Source organism: Ovis canadensis, chromosome 16 (assembly GCF_042477335.2).
Source record: "Ovis canadensis isolate MfBH-ARS-UI-01 breed Bighorn chromosome 16, ARS-UI_OviCan_v2, whole genome shotgun sequence".
NCBI lineage: Eukaryota > Metazoa > Chordata > Mammalia > Artiodactyla > Bovidae > Ovis > Ovis canadensis.
Window position 1 is genome coordinate 37,621,192 of NC_091260.1, and position 26,182 is coordinate 37,647,373.

At 43.0% G+C, this 26,182-nt stretch overlaps 1 protein-coding gene across 2 annotated transcripts in view; it reads right to left on the reverse strand.

Moving 5' to 3' along the window:
* SNX18 (sorting nexin 18) overlaps positions 1 to 26,182 on the reverse strand; it is a 49,490-nt gene that overhangs the window by 18,490 nt on the left and 4,818 nt on the right. Inside the window, exon 2 of one of the 2 annotated variants that reach the window (XM_069556555.1) lies at positions 4,088 to 4,230. In XM_069556555.1, the coding sequence (XP_069412656.1) occupies positions 4,088 to 4,230 (143 nt within the window). Of the gene's footprint in view, positions 1 to 1,559; positions 4,231 to 26,182 lie in introns of those variants that run through there. The other variant, XM_069556553.1, reaches the window with a different exon arrangement.

Here is a 26,182-nt window from a genome sequence, read left to right on the forward strand (position 1 = left end):
ACCAAGGGGAACTTGTCATGGCTAATTCTGACCCTGACCAAGCGGAATTAAATGCTGAATTTCACATTAGTTCCTGCGGCTTCCTTTCTTCTTTCAAACACCGTTTAAGAGACCTTCTCCTTCTCATGTCCCACCCCTCAATCTTGGGCCGCAGATGAAGTCTCCAGCTTGGGTCAGGTTTCCACCACTGGCCTAAGGAAATCTGTGAACTGCAAGATAGCTTGGCTATTTTAGATGTATCAGAAGAGGCTGAGAAAGCCAAGCCACAGGAAAATAAATAAATAAAATAGACCCATAAAGATAAGAACCTGACAGATTACAAAGCCCCACATGGATGGCAAGCTTAGTTCTAGAGTTTGGCCCTGTATGGGATTTCCAGGTCCCTGTACCCATCGCGACCCTTCGCATTTAGGATTAGGCTAGTTGGAGCTGGCTTGCCTCTGGCAACCAATAGCGACAATTCCCAACAGAGAAAACACGCAACTACTTAAGCACCTACTATGTGTCAGGTGCTAGACACACAGTAGCTACTATTTCAAAACACCTCACTCACAATTTATTGTCATAAGCTCAAAAGTTACTTAAGTTACTAACACAAGCAGATATTCAGTGGGACTTCCAAATGGCTTACGGATTTAAATTAATCAAACAGTACAGAATTTCATGAACAATTTATACGGCAACTGCAGGTGGAAGCTCAAGACAGTGAATTCAGTCTTCTATTTTTCTGTTTAAGTCTTTCACGTTAAATAAATGCCTCCTTGATTACTGGAGAAAAAAATAATTATAATATTCCATTGAAGCTGAGAAATAAAGCAACCTTTGTTTATTTTTTAAAAGATAAACATGGCTGATCTGCACTAATCATAATATTGTGAAGGAAATAAAACAATATTCAATAGTTTTAGTCTACAAATAAATAATACCCTGTTTTACTTATTCTGTCAGCCAAAGACAAGGTTGGAAATGAGAATATTGGATAATGCCTATGGATTTAAAAGTATTGACCATGGTATTCAATTCTGAAGAAATAAAAGCATAAATGGAAAAACGGGCTTGGTAAATTAATAGAAAAAAAATGAACTTAGGAAAGAATGACATTTAAAGGTTTATATGTAAACTTTACATGCTTCATTTGAGACCAAAACACTTTTCAAGTCCTTAATGATGAGAACAGCAGCAAAATTCAAGACAGTTAAAAGCTGGCATTTAAGAAGCTGCTGTGTTGTTAAGAATAAATGTAAGACAAAAGTACTAGTGAAGCCCAAGAAAATCCCAGTTACAACTCCATTCAAGCCAATGAGCACTGGCTTTCCATTTCACTTTCCAACGTGTTCCCTTATTCCAGGTTTGAAATATACCTTCAGATAAGAGAGTCTAGCAGAGTGACAGAGCTCCAGGGCACAGCTGCAGAACCAGTCTTGCTGCATTATAGTTACAGCACACGAACAGCTACAACTGTTTCTAATTAAAACAGCAAAGCCAGGCTCAAGTGCACGCCCTGCTCTAAATACACACTTGAATCATAGATTATGAATTACAGAAAAAAAGACAAATAATGGCATGAAGGGCATGATAGTTTATTTTTTAAAAATTGTACCACACTGATCATAATGACCAGCATACACATTACGATGGCTTTTCTCTTGGGTATTAACATCGCAGTATTTTTGTATACTGAAATGTTTCAATAGGACCAAGAACGTTAGAGAGAGAAAGATCTTAGATGAAAATGAACACTAATGATTCTGGTGTCCTACCCCTTAGAATTAATTTAAACCCCTTATGAATCAGTGGCATTATCATGTTATGTAGCTCTGAAGAATGAAAGTTCTCTTCTAAATAGGCAGCATGAACCTATACCTTCTTGCTCTTTAATCTTTAGCTCTTACAATTTGAACTATGTCCACCCTGGCCAAAGCACAATCATACAAGACACCTCAGATAATTTCCATGCTACCATTGCACAAGTTTAGTGATTTTTACTTAAACAAACAAAAAATCAAACCACTGTCAAAAAAAGGAGGCAAATAAAAATGATTTTCCAATCATTTGAAAAGCATAGTGCTTATTTGTCCAATACAGACTCAAACTTAAATTAAATGCTATCATTATCATCTCTAAACTTCTGCAATAAAATTAACATATATATATATATATATATGGGTTTCATTTATAGAACTGTATCTTGCAATCAACAGGAGAAAGTTATTTTTTTAGAGAACAATATATTTGGTTACAGTTCCACTTGTCGGTAGTAGAGACAAAGCCACATGATGTTAAATCTGGCTCTAAGTTACCTAAGGTATAAAGTTTTGATCAAATCTGATCTTAAAAATTCAACCCATGTGAGATTACTTCATAGAGTAAATGTGCTATTGAGAAATCATTTCAATAACCTTCACTTTGTATGACTATATGCAAATTGACCATTTTCTTTTAATCAATGTGACTCACCAACATTCCAAACTGACCTCTTTACTTCTATGTTACCACTTGAATACCCAGGGATTTCTGAGGCAGCATAAGTTTGACTTCATTAAAAACAGTAGACACTTTAACCTTTCAGTGACAGTTTTAAAATCTGTAAACTCAAGAATCACATTATTGAGCTCAGCAACTATAAAAACATTGAGATTCTGGTATTTCAAACCAAAATCTCTTTGTGCTTTTTAGATTAAGCTGCTTTTGAATATTTTTGGTATTTATCAGCCATTTGTATTTCCCTTATAGTAATAAAAGAATACACTTAAAGTAATTTTTAAGGTTAAATGTCCTTGGGGCTTATCAATACTTAAAAAAAAAATTTACTTTTTTCCATCAGCATTTGGAATAGTAGAAATTATTTCTGGTCCCTCATTAGATCAACCAACATTACTTTTCATCACGTATAACACTGAATTTTATAGACATCCCTGAAAAGTTTTTGATTAAGTAAACAAGTGAATCACAGTGGAGTCTCAATCAGTTAACAGTGTAGATCCATTAAAACACACACACACACACACACACACACACACAGAATATTAAAAGAAAAATTTCAAGCTAAAAAAGGAAAAAAAGAAAAGAAAACTCTCGTAAGAATTAAAACCGAGTGTGTATTGTCACTGATTCTGTGCTCATGTCCCCAACAGATTAGACCCCTTCTCCGGGTTGTAAGACATGTTTGATTAAATCTCCACGTCAAGTTTCCAGGACACTTGAGTGAAGAGACTAGGCTACTGCAGCATCTAAGGGAGCAGAGTGGCACCATTTTCTTCCCTAACAGACACCCTATCTGAAGGTGAACTTGAGGCTCCCTCCTCTGTGCTCGCCAGCATCTATCAGGGGACAAAACTCGCTGGGCAAACTGGTGACAGCTGATCCTCCCACCCTGCCCCCAGTGCCAACAGGAGGTTCCCAGCAGTTCGTCATTATGTGCACTGGCCTTTCACTCTTTCCATCAGAAAAGTTGTGGTTGCTTTAAAAAGGGGGTAGGGGGTGGAGAAATGAAAAACCAAGAGTCTAAAGGCACAAAGTCGCATAGCTGCTCTAGTTGGAGTTTGTAAACAGAGAATAGGCTGAATTTAGGTAATCCCAATCTATGAGAGTAAAAAGGCATCCACAGCAGGCTTTTAACCAGCCAGCTTCTTTGAGACCCTTCATGGGTTTTGAGGTCTACAAAGTATGCACTAAAATACCCATACTTCAAAAAGCAATAAGGCAAATAGTATACTCATTATTCCAAAAGTTACAATGGTAGTGTAGGCATACAGAGTATAATTTAGTTACAATGTGTGGTACTGTTTCTGTTATATAAACATATTAACTGCTTCTTTCCTACATAATTATATATTCAGCCCAGTTTCAGTTGAACACAAAACCATCCTTGTGCCACTGCTGATAGTTGGCAATAGTTCTTTGATAGCAGTTTGTATTCTGCTGTAGAAATTATCCTTGAACTGAAAAAAAAAGTCCACAATCCAACGTCCAGTCATTAAACACTATCATATTTGTGAAGAGCCTCTTCCAACTTCTGCGTCACTTTTTGGAAAAATATTATTTGTTGTTGTAAGAAATGCTGCATTTGTGATTTAAAGTCTCTTACTCGAATTTGATGGAAGTGGTGAATTTCAGCCAAAGTAGCAAAAGAAATAGTGTTACAGCGATCCTGAATGCCATCAGCCTTTTGGACTTCCATCTTCCCTTCTTCCACGTGTCGCCTACTCTCCTTTACTTTGGTAAGAGCTCCTGTAGTTTAAAAAAAAAATTAATTAAAAAATACATATAAAAAAATAAAAAATACATATGTGTCCCAGTGTTACAGCTACATAGTAAACAGAATGTTGGGCATTATAAATACTTGCCTGAACTATTTTGAAGTCCTCCGGCATTTAAAGGGGTGACTATAATTATTTATTAAAAAAGAAGAAATCTGGTAAAGTTTCTGAAAATACCTCCACTGCTACAAATTCACTTATCAAAACAAGCCTTTGCCATTGACCAAATAGTATGTTTCATCTCTTCCAAAAGCAGAGATACTATATGCTACAGACAAAAAACTGCAAGGAATTTTTCCTAAAGACAAACCAAGAAACTCTGTAATTTTAACATTCTTAAGGGACAAAGTGTAACACCACTCTGTATGTGTGTGTGTTAGTCGCTCAGTCACATCCGACTCTTGGCAACCCCATGGACTAGCCTGCTAGGCTCCTCTGTCCATGGAATTCTCCAGTCATGAACACTGGAGTGGGTAGCCATTCACTTCTCCAGGGGATCTTTCCAACCCAGCCATCAAAACTGGGTCTCCCACATTGCAGTTAAGATTTTTTTTACCATCTGAGCCACCAACACCGCTATATACACATATATTAAGAAGGTCATCTCTAAAGTGGAGCATACTGCATGCATGCCTGATTCTGACTCCACATTCTACCAGGAGATCCATACCTGTAGCATAATGGCCCTGTGCAGTAAACATATGCCTCCTTCTCTTTACAGGCTGTAAAGAACAGTGAGTGTTGAGTTTGCCCTAATGGTGACCTGGGAATGAAGCCAGAGGTGTCATAGCCTGTGGCCAAGAAACATCACCAGAGGATGCAGGGCCCAAGGGGTTGGGGGTGGGGTGGGGTGGAGAGGATGGTTTCTGTGGCAAGTGCCACACGAGGGCAGATCTTCCCCTAGAAGCACAGTCATTAAAAAAAGCACAAAAGCCTGAGGATGCATAGGAGGTAGGAAAAATAAAGACTAGTCATGTGTTCTTAAAAATGACTGATGATAAAGTTCAAATCACTTGAGCACAGCCAGCTCAAGAATCCAGATTCCTGACCCCACATGCATCCATTCTACTGAACCATGATGAAAGACGAGAGAAACACTTGGGACACCAGGCTTGCTGGTCTGAGGATGTGATGATGCTAAGTGGAGGGAAAGGTAGCCTGTTTAGAAGGCAGTGGGGAAGCTGAGCAACTTTGTTGTGGAAATGTTGTTTTAGCCAATGGTGAAATATACAGGGGAAAAGCCCTGTATCTAAATTTCTTCAAATCTACAAAATAGAGTAAACCTACTATTAAATAAAATCCTTAAACACTTTTGTGTTTTTTTGCACAACTCCAAGACCTGAGAAATTAAAACTCATCAACAACAAATGTTACAGATATAAATGTATGTATGTTTGTATATTTTCATTTATCTATTCTAAGGAAGACCTTAACCTGAAAAGCGGGAGAGCCCTAGAGCAGACAGAATATCCTGCTTGCCCCGTCACCACACAGTGGAGATGTTGTCCATGTTAACAGGGCTACAGGAAGACCCCTACCCAATCCCCTAAGTAGCCATCACCTTGAAAACGTGGCCCTGTTAACACTTCCCCCACAGCAGACAAGCCTTAAGAAGCAATGCAACCTGCCTGCCTGTGGTCTACACTAAACAGAGAATGCTCCTCTTCCTTAGAGACAGAAAAGAATAATTTCTTATAGCGAACTTATATTGATTATATTTGTACAAGTGTCATCATTTATATATAAAAATTGAAGTTGAATAAACTAGGAAAGCATGAGACAGCAAACTAAAAAAGAAAAAATTACCTAAAAGATGACTGAGAATATGAAACTATGAAATTTACGTTGAAAATGGTTGAGAGAGAGCTTGCTGTTACTGTTTAGTTGCTAAGTCGTGTCCGACTCTCTTTTTGCAACCCTGTGGATTGTAGCTCGCCAGGCTCCTCTGTCCATGAGATTTCCCAGGCAAGAATATTGGAGTGGGTTGCCATTTCCTTCCTCAGGAGATCTTTCTGATCCAGGGAAGGAACCTGTGTATCCTGCTTGGCAGGTAGATTCTTTACCACCGCGCCACCTGGGAAGCCCAAACAAGGCATCAAGAGAGCAGAGTCTCAGGCGACCTGATTTCGTGCGATTCAGGGCCGAGGTGCCGGCTATTGAGCATGGAGGACAGGCACTGACGCCCTGCCCTGCACAGATCCCTGGGCAGCCGTGAGGCAGCGGGGCACCGGGAATATGCTGCAAGTGTCACTTGCTCCAGTCACTGGAGTCCAGTGCAGAGGAACTCAGAAACCTGGCCCTGAGCAGTGCCAAGGTCGATGAACCTGCAGCTCATCCGCCTCCAGATGAGATCACCACCTTCTCAGAAACAACATTCTATGACACAGATCTGCAGACGTGCATCCGTAAAAACCAATTTACAAATGAACAAGCCTGACGTTTTCACAACCTGAATCACATCAGAATACATTTTCAAAACTCCTGGACACAGTACAAGCACTAAATCTCCCCAAGGCCTAAACAGCTTTGGGCGTTTGTCACCTTCAAGCTTTCTGAGCGTACATACTAAAAAGGAGCTGTGAATTGAAGACTCACTTTTCTCCCAGCTATGAATTTGTTTTGTAAATAACACAGAGCTCTGAACACTTGGGTTTCCGAGGCAATAATCTCAGCTCATTTACCAACATTTGTGGAGGGCCTGGCTTCCCCAGTGGCTCAGCAGTCAAGAATCCACCTGCCGTGCAGAAGCTGCAGAAGACATGAGTTAGATCCCTGGGAGGGGAAGATCCCCCGGAGGAGGGCATGGCAACCCACTCCATTCTTGTCTGGAGAATCCTCATGGACAGGGGAGCCTGGCAGGTACAGTCTGTGGGGTTGCAAAGAGTTGGACACGACTGAAGCAACTTAACACACACAAGGACAGCACAGAGCTGGCAAGGGGGATGCACATGGCGGGGCTCACACCAAGTGTTCAAGTCCCCAGCCTCCGGAACTCTCAAGGAAGACACCATGAGAAAGCACACTGAGGACCAGCACACGGCCATGACGTGAAGTGAAACAGCGCTGCAAAGCATGAAATTCTGCACGGGAACAGACTATGGCTTCTTCCAAGATAATGTAATCGTGTCACAAGGGAAAATGCTTGGAGGACCTGCTCTGTGCCAGGCAGTGCTGAGGACAAAGGGTGCCAGGGTGGGGGCAGGAATAAGCGGAGGTAACAGTAAAAGGGAGCTGCCTAAAACAGTCGTATACGTGAGGCACTTTCTGTGTACCAAGTCTAACCCTGCTGCAACTCTGCTACAGACATTACTGCTGTTTTACAACAAGGAAACTGAGAAAGCCACCCACATTCTTTGAGCCCCGAAGTTAGCAGTAACCCAGTAAGAGGCGGGAGAGATGGGATCTGAGTGCAGACTTCAAAGCAAACACCACAAATATTCAGGAAAGAAACTGGAGACTGAAGAGGCAAAAAGGCACAGTGGGTTGGCAAGCAGGGTGCTGGGGACAAGGGCAGGAGCTCCTGGCCTCCCCTTCTCTCTTTTTGCCTTCCTTGCTGGTCCCCGGCTTTTATTCTGACATGCACATCAGGAGACCTTGTGAATATGTAAAATAAACCATATAGGTGTTGAAAAGTTCCCTCTGGAATCTTAGTAACCTCATTCAATTCATTAATTGTGCCTGTAGAGCCTTCTAAAAAATATGCATAAGATGTCTGACTTTCTTATCTTTGAAGCATACAATTAGGGTGCTACAAAAAAAAAAAATCGAAAAGGCAGCACATATTTCATTATTTTGAAATTTTAAACTCAAACTTACATGGGGGGTGGGGGGTTTTGTCTTCCCTCCACCTGCCCCCTTCTCACTGACTTAGATTCTCTTGGAAAATTATATAAGCCAAGAACTATCACCAAAAATAGTAACATACAATCCCTGGATGGGCTTTGCCTTTGTTTGCTCTGGTGCAGCTGGATAGCCCAGCCAAAAATTATTTTGCAAAATAGGAAGAACAGAACAAACCACTGAAGAAAAGTACCCAAAGGGCAATTTCACTTGGAATTTTGGTTTAAGGCACTTAATACAATTCAAATCTATTAGCGTAATGCATCAGGATTGCAAGGAGCAAGGAAATAGGTGAAATATGTTTATCAGAAAGAGACATGGTTCCTGTTTTAGGGACTCGAATTATTTTTTGAGGTGACAAGATTTACATTCCTGAAACCATTAAAGACCTACACCAGATAGAAAATGAAGGTACTGAACAGCATTCCATAAACATACACGCTGGTAGAAGAGGGAGTACTAGGTGTCATCAAGGAAGATTATGTCTTCACAAAACTGGACCCATGAATTTGGAGCAGATTTTAAAACCACAATGTCTTTTAACTAAAATGTAGTTAAACTGGTTTCCCTCCAGACCCACCTTCTGAAGAAAGATGATTAACAAAAAACAGGCCTGACAGCAATATACTTTTTGAAAAATCGAAAGAGTTCCCAAGTTGACAGCAATCCTGTTCTTTAAGCATCGCTGTTACATTTCAGGATGACAACCCAAAGACCTTGAACCCCAAGCCCCCTCAAAAGTTATCTTAAGTAAGTCAAAACAATATTGACAGTTAAAAACTCATTTCTTTCAAGAAGAAAACCATTCTGTGTTTAAATATTCACCTCACAAGCCTCTGATTAGTTTTCCCCATACATTTTTAACAAATACTAAGGGTTTAGTGTGTTTTCTTATGAGAAAGATAAAGTCAAATCATTCAATAAGCTAATTATGGAAGTTAATTAGTTTACTGTCTGAGAGTATACAGAAAAAAGGAAAAACCACTGGGGAATTGATGAACAGAACTACTTTCTGGAGTTTCCCCGAAGCTCTCCTCTACCCCACTTCTACCCACTGCCCTTCTAAACTCTGGCTTCTCTCAAGGTCAAAGTGGGAACATACTTTTCCAATAGAAATGATATTACAAACATCCATTAGATATAAGTAAAATCGTTTCACTATTAGAACTAGGACTTACATTTTGTCACAGATGGTGTATTCTTGCAGTTTATTTGCCAATTCTCAAACTGGGAATTATCTGTACACACATCTATGCTTCCCATACTTCCAAATCTAAAATATTAAACATCACAAGGCAGAGACAGCCACATTTTCAATCAGGTTTAGCTTCTAAAGAGTGAAGTGTTGGAGAAAGAAAACTATTAGGGGCAGGGTTAAATCCCTACAGACTTGCTACTTCCAGGATAGCTTAAAATATTAACTTGTAGCCTACGAATCAGTTGCAGAGGTACAATGTAACCAGCTGCAGAGTTGTAACAAACATTACAGCATATTTTAAGTATTCTCTCAGCTGTACCAAACCCAAGAGGAGTGTAAATAAAAGCTAGAAACATGGCCCAGAATCTAAAGACCAACAGGAACACATACTTTTATCATGCCGTCAATACAAAACCAGGCAAAGGTTTTCGAAACCTGTATTTTTTTTTTTTAACTTTGTTTTGGGGAAGAGCAGATTAACAATGTTGTGATAATTTCAGGTGAACAGGGAAGGAGTTCAGCCATACATATACCTGTATCCATTGTCCCCCAAACTCCCCTCCCCCAAAAGCTGTACTTTGATAGTGGCTAATTTAGGAGGAATCTAACCCCTACCAGGCCTCTTCTGTCACAAACATCACACTGTCACCCTGCTTTTGTAACAGTAAGGAAAATCAAACAATAAGGGGGAGAAATAATAAAATAAAGCCTAAGGTGAAAAGTGGTTGCTTCTGGACTAAACAAAAGACCCATAATACTCATGGGCACAGCAACTGTTTTAAAGTGAAAAAAAATTAAAAATAGGAGGGATCAGAGGGAAACACATTTCAGAGTAGGAACACAAGTATATAACTGCAAAATTATTTCTCGGGCTAAAAGACAAACATATGGGGTTATATATGAACAAAATAAGATTTTATCAAGAAAAGAAAATAGAGGCAATTATTAAGTTCTGACATTAAATAAGAAGAGGCTGAAATTACAGAACAATGAACACTTTCTTCATTAAGGTACCAATAACAAGACAAAATAACAAGAAGGTAATACATGTAAAATGGTGCAGCCTCCCCAAGTTATACAACTAAAAATAAATTCTTAAAGGGTATTTATTAGAAGTACAGGAAAAGGTATCATGAAAGTGGGCAACGTATTTCCATCACACCCATGACTGTGCTCCCCAACAGGCAAAAGCAATCTAGCTCCCATGCAGGACACTGGGCTGAGCTGGACACATTTCAGGTGTTTCTTCCTCAGGGAATCTCTGTGGCGGGGAGGCAGAAAAGAGAGTACAGAGATGTGCTTCCCAGGTGGTGCTGGTGGTATGCCTCCGGCCTGCCAGTGCAGGAGGCATAAGAGATGCGCGTTTGATCCCTGGGTCCGGGAAGATCCCCTAGAGAAAGGCATGACAACCCACTCCAGTATTCTTGCCTGGAAAATTTCATGCACAGAGGAGCCTGGCGGGCTACAGTCCATGGACCGCAAAGAGTCTTTTCATAATACAGAGTCACCCTGCTAAAAAGGCTTCCAGGCTGAGAAGGGACGTGCAGCTGAGCACTCAATCTAACTATTAAAATAGTTGGACAAAGTATTAAAGGATTTCCACAGGATAGAAAGTTCACTCAGGAACTGATCACCCTAAACCTTTATTCCAAGGGATGGAGCAGGACCATGACAACTTCCTCCTCATCCACCACTCCACCTTGGCAAGGTACCACTGGGGAAGCTGGGAGAACTGAGTCCTTGGTAAGAAGGGCAGAGTTGGGTCTCTGATTTTTTTTTTTCAATGAGCTATAAGGTTGTGAAGGTTAGATGAGGTTTTGGTAGTTTTTTTCAGTCTCTCTAGCAAGAGGCTCTGACTTGTCCAAAGTCCCACAGCTAATTCCTGGCAAAGAACTAACTCTTCCTACCTGCCTTCCAGCCCTGCCACTTTCCACTTAACATTCCAGTCAGGGCCTCTGCTCCACTCTGTTGAAAAGGGTCCTTCCCTTTCTACATTTGGAGTCATAAAAGGAAAACTAAACCAGTATTTCAACCTTGCTTTAGGACCCAGACTTTTTTGGCATTCTTAGCTGACTCTGTACATGCAAAATTCCTAACTGTTCATTTTGATACTTATTGAAATTACCCAGGCTCAGAGAAAGGCGTTTTGCCCACTTCCCCATCACCAAACCCAGCAGAACGCATGTCCTAACTTCACTCCCACTCGTCTCCTCCCATGTTCTGGTATTTTACCAATGTGAGCATAATTTTAAAGCATGCTCAGGCCAGAAGGAGCATCCTAATTCATAACCCACATGCACTCAATTTTAGAGGAATGATGTTACGCATGCTTGTGGGGAACACAAAATAATGACACATAAAAGAATCCAATCACATGACTAAGTTCATTATTATTATAACCTTAAAGGGCTCAAATTCATAGATTAATTACAATCCAGGAAGTCAGCACCATTTTCAAAAGCATCACATTATTCACACAGCATGCCATTAAATTATGTACATTAGTAAAACTGTTCAGGAAGCATTTCATTGCCATTTTGTTTTTGAAAATGGCAACCCACTCCAGTGTTCTTGCCTGGAGAATCCCAGGGATGGCGGAGCCTGGTGGGCTGCCGTCTATGGGGTCGCACAGAGTCGGACACGACTGAAGTGACTTAGCAGCAGCAGAATGAGAACACTGACGCTCTGGTATCATCTAGTCAATGAGAACTTGTGAAGAATAGCCAACAGTCAGGAACAGTCTTCCACTTCTTTAAATTTTGAGAGCAATCGCTTAGGGAAATGTGTTTGGAAAATATACCCAGTTTTCTTTTTAAAAATATAATGTTTATTTTTTCCCTTGCAATTTAAAAAGTAATACACATACATGCAGAAAATGCGGTAGGATTTCAGGCTTGGCCAGAGACTGCCTTGCTCTGGAAGGGATGTCTGAGCCCTAGAGAGCGAACAGTGATGCCAGGGCAGGAGAGAACAGGACGACAGTTAGGGACAGTCAACCAGCCGGCTCTCTGCTGCCCTCAGGCAACGACAGCTGCTCAACCTTGTTTTCAGAGATTTGATCATTCCGTGTTACATTTGTCAGTTTTGATCGGTTCCGTGAGCTGAACTATAAAGCACATTAGCAAATACAGTTACACTACACTAAACTCTGCTGTATCATCTCCTTCTGATTTGCAGAAAGAAAGCACTGCCCTGGCAACTTCTGACCCAGCAAAACCAGAAAGAGGCAAAAAAAAAAAAACCAACCCACTCACATACTGCAGTGCCTCAGACATTTTAACCAGGGAGGCTCTCAACTCAGTTGAAGTTATCTGGCCTCCCTTCAGTTTCTCCGGGTAAGGCCCTCTCCTCCACCTTTACCTTCTCAGGCCCCCACCCTACCCCCTAGGCTTGCTGGCTGCTTCAGAAGCTCCCAATCCACTAGTTTCTGCACCTGAACTTTGCCTTCCTTTCCTTAACCAAATCTCTTATTCTCGTGTGCTTTGTCCCTCCTCGGACCAATTATACAAAAGGTTCAGTCACTAAGCAACAGGGATCCAAAGGCTACATTTTCTTCCTTAAAAAAAAAAAAAGAATTAGAAGAAAAAAGTAAGCACTTCATTTAATTTTGAAATCATGAATGTGCCAAGAACATTAACAAGATTTTGTCTTCCTGGGACCCTGCCCCAGAAAACCCAGGCAGTGAGGCACAGAACAGGAGACAGGCTGAAGGGCACAGGGACAGCTGTACAGAAGCTGGGTGAACTAGACCTGTTTTTCTTCATTCCCTGGTACTTGTAAAATGTTGAAAGAAAATGCTAATTTGGCCAACGTGGCCTATTTTGCTCTCATCCTCTCATCACTGGTACCCACCCCCCTGGGTCCCTGCTAACTCCCCAGTAACTCTTTCCCCCTCCACTTTCCTCCCTCCTTTTGGTTTCTATCCACCCACTTGTTGACTCCTCCTTCTCCTCTTTCTGCTCCAATATTTACTTTTTGATTTTTTTTATTAGTAAAATAGCTCCAAAAACAAAGACTGACATCTACATAAAAGGAGCAGGATAGGATGGCCATGCATCCAGGCAAAACAGTCCCATGTGAGCACCTGCTCTATGCAAAGCTGTGGTCTATACCCCGCATGTCTAGTTTTTTTTTAATCTTTAACCTGGAAAGAAAAGCAAGGATGACTCATTTTCAGAGGTGGACAAGAGGCTTAGGCAAGGTAAATAACTTTACAAGGTGTCAGCTACCTGTGAATCTGGGTCTGCTTCCTAACCCACGCAGTTCCCTGTACCTGCCCAACTGGGGCTGCCTCCTGCCTGAGATCTCAAAGCCCCACGGACCAGGCTCAGAACACAGGGCACCACACCACACCACACCACACCAAGCCTCCAGAGGCCTCATGTTGGGATAAGCAACCCATGAACCACCTCCATGGAGAAAGAAAGGGCAACCCACTCCAGTATTCTTGCCTAGGAAATCCCATTGACAGAGGAGCCTGGAGGGCTACAGTCTATGGGGTCGCAAAGAGTAGGACACAACTGAGCAACCCAGCAGGCATGCATGAACCGCCTCCAGGCCCTCACAATTCTATTTATTCCTGCATCAAGTCTGACTAAGTGGGCTCCAGATTTGGACCACGTAAATAAACTTGAGAGGGTGCAATTGTACCACTGAACTCATCAGTGAGAGCAACTTTTTGAAGGGACAAAATGTCCCTAGAGCCAAGAACTATCAAAATTCAAAGATACAAGTAATTTAAAATTCACTTTCAATTCACAATGAGAACTTTTGAGTCATTCAAAAAGAACAGAGAGGGGCAGGACCAGAATAATAAATTACAAAAAAAAATTAAATAATAACAATAACAACAAAGACCTGATTGCTTGATGATGAAAAAAATCACTTAAAGAACTCAGGCTTCTACATTTTGGTCCTGAAGAAACAATAAGAAGCTGTTTGTTCTGGTAAAAGTCTTATTATTTCCTAATTAAGCAGCTCTTTTAGCTCCATTCAGCAATCACCAGAAGTGTACAGGCAGAAAGACATTTAGTAAGAATGAAAACATTCACTGGAGTACACCAGATCTTAAAACATTGGATTACTTCTACTCATTATGTACATATATCCATACAGCTCACCTTGTTTCAGAAATGAAGACGGAAATCACGTGATTATATCTCTTATGGCTCATTTGTAACATAGGTTGTTCTGTTCACAGCTAAGAAATGTTATATATAATAAAGGTTCTTGTGTTTCAGCTTATATTAAGTATTAAATACATGATAAAGATACTAGGATGATAGATTCAAGAGAATACTGTAAAAATAGTGTTTTTATTTCAGAAGACTCTGGATACAATGGTGAAAATGTTGATGTGCCTACGGCCAAGCAAATCGAGATAAAGACCAAAATCTGAGGATAATAAAAACATGTATCATTTTCTTTCTTAAAGGTTTTCTACCCACAGAATCATAATAAAATAAGGTAGAAGGAATATTCTTAATAATCATGAACATACAATAAAACTCAAATAAAACAACAAATGCTATAAAACAGAATCCATAGTGTGGTTAAAATTCAGAGAATACACTTGATGCCTGAGGTGCACAGTGGATAATTCCTAATTCCTAATCCTTTTGTTTCCTGATATACACGCATGGATATTGGTCTGTACAAATAAAGCGGCAAGGCAATGACACCCCACTCCAGTACTCTTGCCTGGAAAATCCCATGGACGGAGGAGCCTGGTAGGCTGCAATCCATGGGGTCGCTAAGAATCGGACACGACTGAGCGACTTCACTTTTACTTTTCACTTTCATGCACTGGAGAAGGAAATGGCAACCCACTCCAGTGTTCTTGCCTGGAGAATCCCAGGGATGGGGGAGCCTGGTGGCTGCCGTCTATGGGATCACAGAGTCGGACACAACTGAAACGACTTAGCAGCAGCAGCAGCAGCAGCAGCAGCAGCAGCAGCAGCAGCAGCAGCAGCAGCAGCAGGGATATTTGCAAGCTGCAAGTACTTTGGATTTAAATGACCTTTGATATACAACAAAACATACCTATAGCTAAGACTAAAATGGACTTTGGAAACTACCTTTAACCAAAGGTAAAACCTTAAGTTTCTTTATTTCTAGGATGATAAAGGGAGGCCCAAGCTAAGAGGTGGCACAGTAGTAAAGAATTCGCCTGCCAATGCAGGAGATGCAGGTGCAATCCCTGGATTGGGAAGCTCCCTGGAGAAGGAAATGGCAACCCACTCCAGTATTCTTGCCTGTAGAATCCCATGGACAGAGAAGCCTGGTGGGCTATCACCCCTGGAGTCGCAAAAGAGTCAGACACGAGTGAGCACACATGCACACAGACTAACATAAACCTAATAGAAGCAGCTAAGCCGAAAGGCCCCACTCCATGGGGGAAGAACAGAGTGAGGTGGCACCGGCCCTGTAGAAAAGAAACAGACACGTGAGGCACACATCCAAAGCCAGACCCGTGATTCGCAGGACTGCTTCTGAGAGGGCTGCAGTTACTACCACAGTTAGAACAACATTTTCAAAGGATCTTTTTCTTTCTTTCAAGTATTCTTCCCAAATAATATCTAGTTTTTAACTTTAGACATGTAATTGTAAACCCCAGCATTACCAGCAGCTACCTAAGTTCTGGTGGGTACTAAGTGGTGAGCAGCCCAGCATTAATGCCTCCCCTCAGTGGTGTTTGCTGTGGGCATTATGACCGGCACTTCACATCATTTTACAATCACTACACTTTGGGGATGATTCCTAAATCAACAGTTCTAAACTTAAGAACACTCTTGGCCCTGGGGTGTCCCTGCTTTCTGCCAATGGCGGGGACCAGGTTTCCACTGGCTGAGTCTCTACTCTGGCCACATCTAGACTTCCTGAACCAATCATAAATAAACATCTGAAGTCAAAACAACCTACAAATAGAAATACAGTATTTTAAAACAGACATAAAATATAACTCAAAAAACATGAAAACTTATAGATTACCCATGCTGACATTTACTAGCATTTATAGAGATTTCTCACTGCAGGCAATAGGTGGGCTTTTGTGAAAATCACAAACGTCAATATAACGAAATATAATAAAAAGTCCAGAAAATGGGATTTTCTAAGGATCCCTTCAGCCCCATTCCTTCTATTTCCCTCTAATCTTTCTTTTCTTAAACCTACCTATTTCTATTCTTGGCATCACTACTTTCTGTCACTCAAACTTAAAACTTCAAAGGTAACTCTAGACTCAAGCTTCCCTGGTGTCTCAGTGGTAAAGCATCTGTCTGCAATGCAGGAGATGCAAGAGACGTACGTGGGTTGGACCCCTGGGTCGGAAAGATCCCCCAGAGGAGGAAACGGCAACCCATTCCAGTATTCTTGCCTGGGAAATCCCATGGACAGGATAGCCTGGCAGGCTAGAGTCCACGGGGTCACAAAAGAGTTGGACATGACTTAGCAACTAAACAATAACTCTAGATTCAAGAGAGCCACCCTCGCCAGTCTTCCACTCTCCCTGACAGGTGTCTTCAGTTCACCTGCTCTTTCAAAGCCCGCCTTGAGCCTGGTCTACTAACAAGCCTCTGCAGGTCTGTACTCAGCCAACAGGAGCAGCTTCCTGGGAACCAGGTTGCACTCGGGGGACGCATGCCAAGAGCTCACTGTTAGGTTCTATGGCTCACCGCTTTCCTGCCTGCAAACTGGGGATAATGAGAGAATTTACCTCAAAATCTTCCATGAGGTTTAAATAGATATAATCCAGTGCAAAGCACCATGCCTGGCACACAAAAACCCTCAATGTACATTTGCTACTTTTATCACAATTCAGAAGCCACTCTTCAGTTTCAAACCTTTAGTGGCTGCTGACTGCCTATAGGATAAAACAATTTTCTAGCAGGCATCCTACCTATTGTAGCATAAAGAGTACTGATCTCAGGTCAGGCTAAAAGTGAACTCAAATCCTAGGTCTCCTTATTAGCTGTGTGATCCTGGAAATCACTCAACTTCTTTGAGCCTCACCTGGCACCCAGTTGGGGAGTTAAATAGCTATACTGGATTGAACAGCATCTCCTTCACATCCACCTGGAACTGGAACTGTGACCTTATTTGGAAATAGAGTCTTTGCCCACATAATTAGTTTGGGTGAGGCTATACTGGATTGGGCTTCCCAGGTAGCTCAATGGTAAAGAACCCGCCTGCCAATGCAAGAGACACAGGTTTGGTCAAAGATCCCTGGGGGAAGAAATGGCAACCCACTCCAGTAAGCTTGCCTGGGAAATCCCATGGATAGAGGAGTTTGGCGGGCTACAGTCCATGGGGTTGCAAAGAGTTGGACATGACTGAGTGACCGAGCATGCAAGCACAAGGACATACTGGAAGAATGGGCCCTAAATCCAATGTGGTAGTATCCTTAAAAGAAGAGGAGATGAGCACACAGGGAGACTGCCAGGTAAAGATGGAGGCAGAAACTGGAGCCATGGGTCCACATGCCAGGAACCGCAAGGAATGCCGGCAACCACCAGAAGCTGGAAGGGTCCTCCCCTCCAGCCTTTGGAGGGGAGTGGCGCTGCCCACGTCTTCATGTCAGACTTCTAGACTCCGGAACTGGGAGAGAATAAACTTATACTTTTCTTAAGCCACCCAGTTTGTGGTTAATTTGTTACAGCAAGTCCTGGCAAACTAATTCAACAGCTAATCATTAATGCTTAGAGACATATTTGCCATAGAAAATGGTTATTCCAGGTGTCACACAAAGACACTGAGGCTGAGCGAAGCTGCTGGTGGGAACTCAGCCCCATATGGTTGAGGTCCAGGCTCACGACCACTCTGCTGTCACACCCACCCCTGAAGAGAATTAGATGCAATGGATGTGACTGCCCGGAATACTGCTGCTCACACAGTAAGTACTCAAAAAAGGTAGCAACAGCCACACAGACATCAACTCTCTAACCTGCCTGACCTCCAAGTGGAGGGTCAGCAAACATTTTCTTTAAGGGTCAGACAGTAAATATTTGATGCTTTGCAAGTTGAGGCAAAATTGAGGCCTAAAAAAATATACATATACATATATACATATACACACACACACACACACAGATATATATATATATATATATATATATATATATATATATATATAAAACACCCTTAAGCTCAAGTGCTATAAATGAACAGGCACCTGGGTGGGTTTGACTTGTTGGCTGCAGACCCCACTGCATCGTCTAGCATCTTTGCTGGCAGCTCCACAGGCTCAGTGTGCAGCGCATTTTATTCTCCCTGCCCCTTCCCCCACTCCTATTGGCCAACACCTCCTTCTGTCTCCTCTTCCCCACCCCCAAAGACATTTTCTCAGTTTAGTGTTTCACCACGTCTTGCCTGAATTATTGCAGGAACTTCCCATCTTGCCCCACCCCAAGCCACCCTTCACACCTGTCACCAGGACTGCAGAACCGAGCACATCAATACCCCTGTTAATCTTCCGTGAGGCTCCCTCCATCACCTCCAGCATCAAAATCACAAGGACCTTTCTTAAGAACACCAGTGTCTAGGCTACATGTTCCCGTCTTTCAGATTCAGTGCATCCGGAAGGGGCCCTATGTCCAGCTGCAACCATGCCAAGGCTGATGTGGGAGGAAGCCGGGTTTTGTCCCTGATTTTTGTACTCATGGTTCCCTCTGCCCAGAATGCCCTTCCCTGCGCTGCCCACCAGGCAAACTCCCAACTGCTTTTCAAAACTGTTCTTCGACTGAGACAGGGAGGAGCCACCCTTGAACTCTGCATAAGTAACCACATCTCCTCTCCCTACTTCACACCACGGCATGTGCTAGCATGCCTGTATGGGTCACACTGCATTGTGACAGCTAACTCACCTGTCAGCCTCCCTCAGTAACCTAAGCTCTGGGCATGGAGCATATTAGCTCTTATATGCTTATCAAACCTATCCTAAAGCATTCCCAGGATTAACCATGCACTGTCCATCAGTGTTCCTCCAAAAGGCAAAATACAACTATCTTTCAAAGGGAAAACCAATGGTACCACTCAAACCTCTAACACAACCCTGGACTCTCACACACTATTATTACACAGGCACTAAGTTACATCCACCTCTGATTTCAGTTTTCTGTACACACACTCTCCCTCCCTCATGGAACTGCATTTTCCCTGAGGGCAGGCACCTCCTGCTCAACACCCACACCCAGCGCTTTGTGTATCCAAGTCACTCAACACCCTGAACACACATGCTCTAATTCACGTTTTGAATTAAGCAAAAGGGACCCCAGGGAAAGAGTAGTATCACGAAAGCTTATCAAAGAGGACAAAAACATACGATACACGAGTTTAAACACCAAGAATCAATATAAAGTTTAATCATGAGGTACATAATTTTTCTAGCACATAAAATGAAGCATTTTCAAACTTCCTCTCCTCCTCCCAACTCCAATGAATTTTGGAAAGTCATTTCGTAGATACTTAAGTCTAAGACTTAAACTGCTCACATGTTCGTGACTTCACCCATAAAACACATCCAGATCCTATCTTTATTTCCTGTATGCTTTTAAATCCTGTTATCCATCATCATATAAATAGAAAAACAAAAACATTCTATAATTCACAGACGAAATCTATTTCAAAATTAACCAAGAAGTACTCTGGAGTGCCTACTTCATTAATTCAACAAGCATTCATCAAGTACTTACTATGCATGTATGAAATAGTGGAATTTTATACTTGAGGAACATAAAAACACAATCCCTGCACACTAACCAAGCAACATCAGTCTCTGGCACACCAGTCAGCATTCTATCAGCAAAGACAACTTAGAAAAGGGCTGGGATACTCCAAGGACAGGAACTTGACCTGGGGCTTGACTGTGAATGCGCTGGGTGGAGGGGATGTGGAACAGAATGCAGGAGGCTGTCCACCCTCAAGGATTACACTCAAGTCCTAATAGCCCATCTGCACCCCTGTGTCACTCACAGCCTTCCTCATCTCACTTGATGGAAACTCCACTCTTAGCACTGGTGAAGCCCAAACCAGACTCACTCTGAGGTCTCCTCTTCCTCTCAGGTGCCACATCCGTTCCTTTAGGAAAACCTGCTGGTCCCATCTTTAAAATCAGTCTAGAGTGAAACCTCACTGTCTCATCATCTCTCAGCCACATTATCAGATTTACTGGCCCCTAGCTCTTACCTTTGGAGAAGGCAATGGCACCCCACTCCAGTACTCTTGTCTGGAAAATCCCATGGACGGAGGAGCCTGGTAGGCTGTAGTCCGTGAGGTCGCTAAGAGTCGGACACAACTGAGTGACTTCCCCTTCACTTTTCACTTTCACACATTGGAGAAGGAAATGGCAACCCACTCCAGTGTTCTTGCCTGGAGAACCCTGGGGACGGGGGAGCCTGGTGGGCTGCCGTCTATGGGGTTGCACAGAGTCGGACACGACTGAAGCGACTTGGCGGCGGCAGCAGCAGCAGCTCTTACCTTTGGCCTCCCCACCCTGCCTCATCCCTGCCCATTCTCTTCTCAGCACAGCAACTGAAGCCTATTAAAAGGCCTACTGGTGTATCACTCCTTCCTTCAAAACCTGTAATGGCTCCCGACAAACTAGGGCTTTCACTCCAAACCCTGACAATGACCTATGAAGCCCTGTAAGTCGAACCTTCTGGGACCTCACCTCCCACTCAGACTCTCTTAGCACCCATCGCCCGGTCTCCCTGCCGTCCCTCGGCAGGCCCAGCACACACCCACACTAGCACCTTTACTCTAGCTGTATCTCTTGCCTGAAGAACTCTCCCCCCATACCTGTTTGGTTAACGCCCTCACCTCCTTAAATCTCATCTTCTCAACAAGGCCTTGATGATCGTGCTTTTAAATACGTGCCTCATCCTGCCTCCGCAAGCTCACCTGTTCTGTTCCACTTTTATTTTCCCCCAACATATACCATGAGGCAGGTGACTATCACTGCGCTCCAGACTCAAGCTCCGAGGTCACCTGATCAGGTCAACCAGCACCGCCCTGTGCCCCTCCGGCTGCAGAGACCAACTGGCCCAGCCTTACCTGGGCCAGGCCACCGCGGTGGGCAGGGAGAGGGTCTTCTGTGCCCAGAGCACCTGTGGCTTGGCGGTCTGGCCTACTTCTGTGCCACCCTTAGGAGCGTTCATTCCCCCTCGGCCCCAAGGTCCCCCAGTGACCTGCTCTGGAGGTGGGGACAGGCCCAGGCTGTGGCATTGAGGCAGGTGGTGGGCACACCTGGGTCCCGGTTGCCAGATTCTTTCTGACCGAGGTGTTTTTCCCACTGCACTCTGGAGGCAGGGACCGGCCTGGATCGTGAGGGGTGACCCAGAGAGGCTGGTGTGGGTTTAGGTGCGGTTCCCCAAGAGTCCCTTGGACAGCAAGGAGATCAAACCAGTGAATCCTAAAAGAAATCAATTGTGACTATTCACTGGAAGGACTGATGCTGAAGCTGAAGCTCTAGTACTTTGGCCACCTGATGCGAAGAGCAACTCACTGGAAAAGACCTTGATGCTGAGAAAGATTGAAGGCAGGAGGAAAAGGGGATGACAGAAGATGAGATGGCTGGATGGCATCACTGACTCGATAGACATGAGTCTGAGCAAGCTTTTGGGTGATGGTGAAGGAGAGAGAAGCCTGGCATGCTGCAGTCCATGGGGTCGCAAAGAGTCGGACACGACTGAGTGACTGAACTGAACACATACCAAACTTGGACACACATTACTCAGTGTGTGTTTTTCTTTGTGTCTCCACCCTGCTAGAATGCAAACTCTACAAGGGTGGTGGTCTTTGCTTTGACTTCTGGTACAACCCTAGCATCTTTACTAGTGTCTGATGTATGATGGGCACTTAGAAATTTGTTGACTAAAATCAGGTTTAGCTTTCAGAGATCTCATGAATAAACTGAATGATGTTAAGCTCCCCTCCCCAACCAGTGTCTCCCTACCTGCTAAATAACAAATCAAACTTCTTTATCAGAAGAAAAAAGTCACATCACAGTGAGAGATACAGAGTTCCAAGGAAAGGGAGAAGAAATGAAATGTGGACTAAAATTCGTTTAACCATGAAGTTTAACCGAGCTACAAATCAAGATCAACAATACAAGACTGGCTCTACGTCTGAAGAGGAGACAGTATTTAGAACTCAAGGTGACTACAACTTGCAGGAGGGAAAACAGCCGATCACACCTTCTCTCTTTGGTGGCCCTATTAATTACACCCTCATCTGGGTCAGAGGGAAGCTGCTCCAGCCACCCAGCACGCCTTGGCGTCGGAACACCTGGGAGCTCTCATCACAGGCAGGAGGCCAGGGAGTCATCACTTTCACATTTGCAACACCTGGCAGGGGAAGCCCTGGATGTGTGTTTGCTGATCTGAACTAAATGTGTGTGACTTTTCTTTCACGCCAACCGATAAAGGATTTTCATGCCCCTAGATTACAGAGTCACATAAACAAATAGAATGCTCTTGAAACTAAGCCTGAAACAAGGTCAAAATGTTCACTATATACTTTGGAATATTTTATTTTCTTTTTTTTGGAATATTTTATTTTCAATGCAGGAATGATGCTATTAAAAGGGTTAACCAACAAAACGATATCCAGGAAACCATGAACCTCATCGTTTCAGGTGATAGAACTGAAGCTCAGAAACGCCAGCACTTGTGCAAGGACACAGTAATTTGGAGGAAGAGAGAGGCTGACAAGAGACAATTTACATAAACCCTTAATGTGAACAACAGCAAACTGGGGACTCCAATTACACCAAGGATTATTCCTCTGTCACCATTTTCCCTGCTGTGCAAAACAACAGCTGCATTAAAATACAGCACGCAACTATTGTACCCATGACTCGATGGGGTTTTATACTTTGTCTCCAATTCTGGTGGTAAAAGGCCGCCTGAAGGGGGATGATAGATCTCTGGAATTGTCTTTTAAGAGAGAGTATCTCCCATCTTAAAAGTACCTTTATACTTTGCAAAATCAATTGCTTAGTGAGCAACTACTAAGAACCATAACATTTGGTCCTCATGATGACCTTACGAGGAAGTGTTCCCTCTGTCAGGGAGAAAATGGGGCTCAAAGAGGTTAAAACAGCGGCCCAAGGATCCCCTCATATCTGGTCACCCAGATGTCGGGCTGGCCCGTGGTGACCGGACTCTGCTGTGGGGCTCTAGAGCCGACTCAGCCCCTCATCAGACCCAGACCAACCCCATCTGCTCTGTGTAGCCCCGGGGACTCTCAGCACCCTGACGCACAGCTTCCCTGCCACCAGTCAAAAGACTCTGTGATGGGACTTTCTCTGCACCTCCACTGCAACAACAAAAACCTCCATGAGGATCAGAGTCCTGTCCATCCCTTTTGCAGACACAAAATCGAGTCTGTGCTCTATAAACACTGGATGAAGAACAGTTCAGGTCTTCTGGGCACAGTCTCTCTAAACAGAGCTAAGCATTAGTGTGCTATTTGTATGTGTGTGTGTGATCATCATAAATAGATAGCAAATTAAATCTAATTTGATATGAAACTTTAGTTTTAAAAAACACTTCAAGAGACAGCAGAGTATTTAGCCTGAAAAGAAGGAATCTGTTTAAGAAAAGTGTCGTGTTGGTAAGGGTTGTTTGGGTTCCACATGGTCTTCGAAAATTCAAAAATGACCAGATAGGAGCCTGTGCATATGACACTTCAAGAGGACAGACAGTCCAGCTGAGCCCAGGATTCCTCAGAAGACCGTGAGTGGAAGTTCGGGTCCCTGCCACCTCTGGGCTCTACAGCGACCGGCCTAACAGACCAGACTTCCTGATACGATTCTGTAGAGGGCTTCAGGGCTCAAAAAAGAAGTCAGAGAAACCAATGACAAGGTGATGTGAGCAGTGTCCCCACCTAGACTGTGACCAAGACATTCGGTGGCCAGTCACACTGATGCTTTAACCAAGGGATTCAGTCATCTATAACAAAAACCCCAAAGGCAACCTTGTCTCCACTAAGAAAATACAGATTGGGCCAAATTGTAAGGCTGGAACTGAAGTCTCCTTGAAAAATAGCTGGGAGTGGATGCGGGAAGAGGAATGGTACAGTTAAAGATGAGACTAAAGCAAAAAAGGTGAATGACCTCAGTTGCTAGCCCAGAGGTTTCAAAGTAAGGATGAGCTTGTAAACAGCCCGCTTAATAGACCTCTTCTCTGTACTTCTGGCACCACCTTCTCAGGGCTATGTTTAGACACAGGAGAATGGGGAGCAGAGAGCGAAGGGCTCGCAGTGGCCCAGTCTCACCTCGAGTGCCCTGCGGGGACTCTGGCTATCTTTAATTAATGTCTGAGGGACAGAAGACCAACCCTCCCTGTGCTGACAGGAAGCACAATGGTGAAATTCTACCCACAAGACTGACAGGCTCACTACTGGTGTACCATTCCTGAGGTCCTGGGGTTGTTTTTTGTTGAAAAGAAAGCTCCGTCTGGACCATTTACAGATGGCAGTGAAGTAGACCCTGAGTGTTTAATTTACGAGCACAGAAAACAGGACTGCCTGTTTATTTGTCTGGTTTTGCATCCCCACTTCACATACTCAGACTATACTAACCCATCACTTTTACATGATTTTATACCTTTTCTCTGGAATACAGTTTCCCTTTAAGTCACTGCCTCTGGCTATCTAGTCCAGATTCATAAACAAAGATGAAACCAACATTTCTCATCATCTAACATTACAGTTTTTCCCTTTCACAGAATTCCCCAAGAGATAAGCCCAAAGCTTTTAAACCACCATCCCTCGCTGCCTTCCAGATTAAGCTTCATTAAATACCAGAGATTAATCGTATCTTTGGAAACAGAATTGAATATGCTAAGAAACTGATAGTGAAATATATTCTACACACCACACCAAACTCACTAACACTGGCATTATAAAAGCACATAGCAGGCAGGGACGATTAAGAGGAAGGGGATAAGAGGCTGCCATTTCAAGAAAAGAAAATCAAGAGCACAGGGTTACAAAGCTCACTGAAAGACCTGTATAGGCTGGTTATCAGTAATCAGTGAACCGTCCATGAACAAAGAATTTAAGGGGCTCCTGTGACAACAAAGCAAAATATGAATAAAATTCAAACAGGTTCTGAATTCCATCTACTGTACCTCAGACTACAGAAAACTGCCTTCTTCCTATACTGAACTCCATGAACCAAAATAGGTCTGTTTATCTAAGACTTCATCAGTAGCTTTTTTTAAAAAAAAAATCAGAATTCTAACATTCCCTTTTCACCGAAGGAAACACGAGGCTCTCTTCATTTTTGCAGAAAGCACTTATACTAAAACCATTATTAAGCGTAAGTGGTTTCAGTACTAAGCATGGTCAGTAAACCCCAGTTGACCATACTGCAGGGTATTTACGTTTTCCACCCTCTTTCTGGAGATGGTTCCTTATGAGCCTCAAATGTCCATCTAGAACCCAGCTGGGTTCTCTGAACGGGCCATGAAGGCAGGCAGCAAAGCCGGTGGACTTCCTCCCGCTGGACAAGTATTCAATGGTTGGGTACCCAGGATGTTCTGTAGAGAAAGATCTAGCAGGACCTGTTTCCCTGCCTACTTTTTATCCCTTAAGTCCATATAGAGAGGGGATGCCAGGTGATAATAAAGAGAAAAGAAAACTATCTGGAAGTATGTGAAAAGACCATCGATTTGCGAGAAACCCATGACAGGATGGACAGTTAAACTCTGGCCAACAGTCCAGCTCAACACGGTCCAATGGGAACCTAGAGCAAGGAAGGAAACAGGCCTCATCTCTGTTGTCCAGTATGGTAGCCACTGGCTATAAAGCACTTGAAGTATAGCTAGTATGACTAAGGAACCGAATTTTTAAAATTTTTATTGAACTATAACTAACTTAAAGA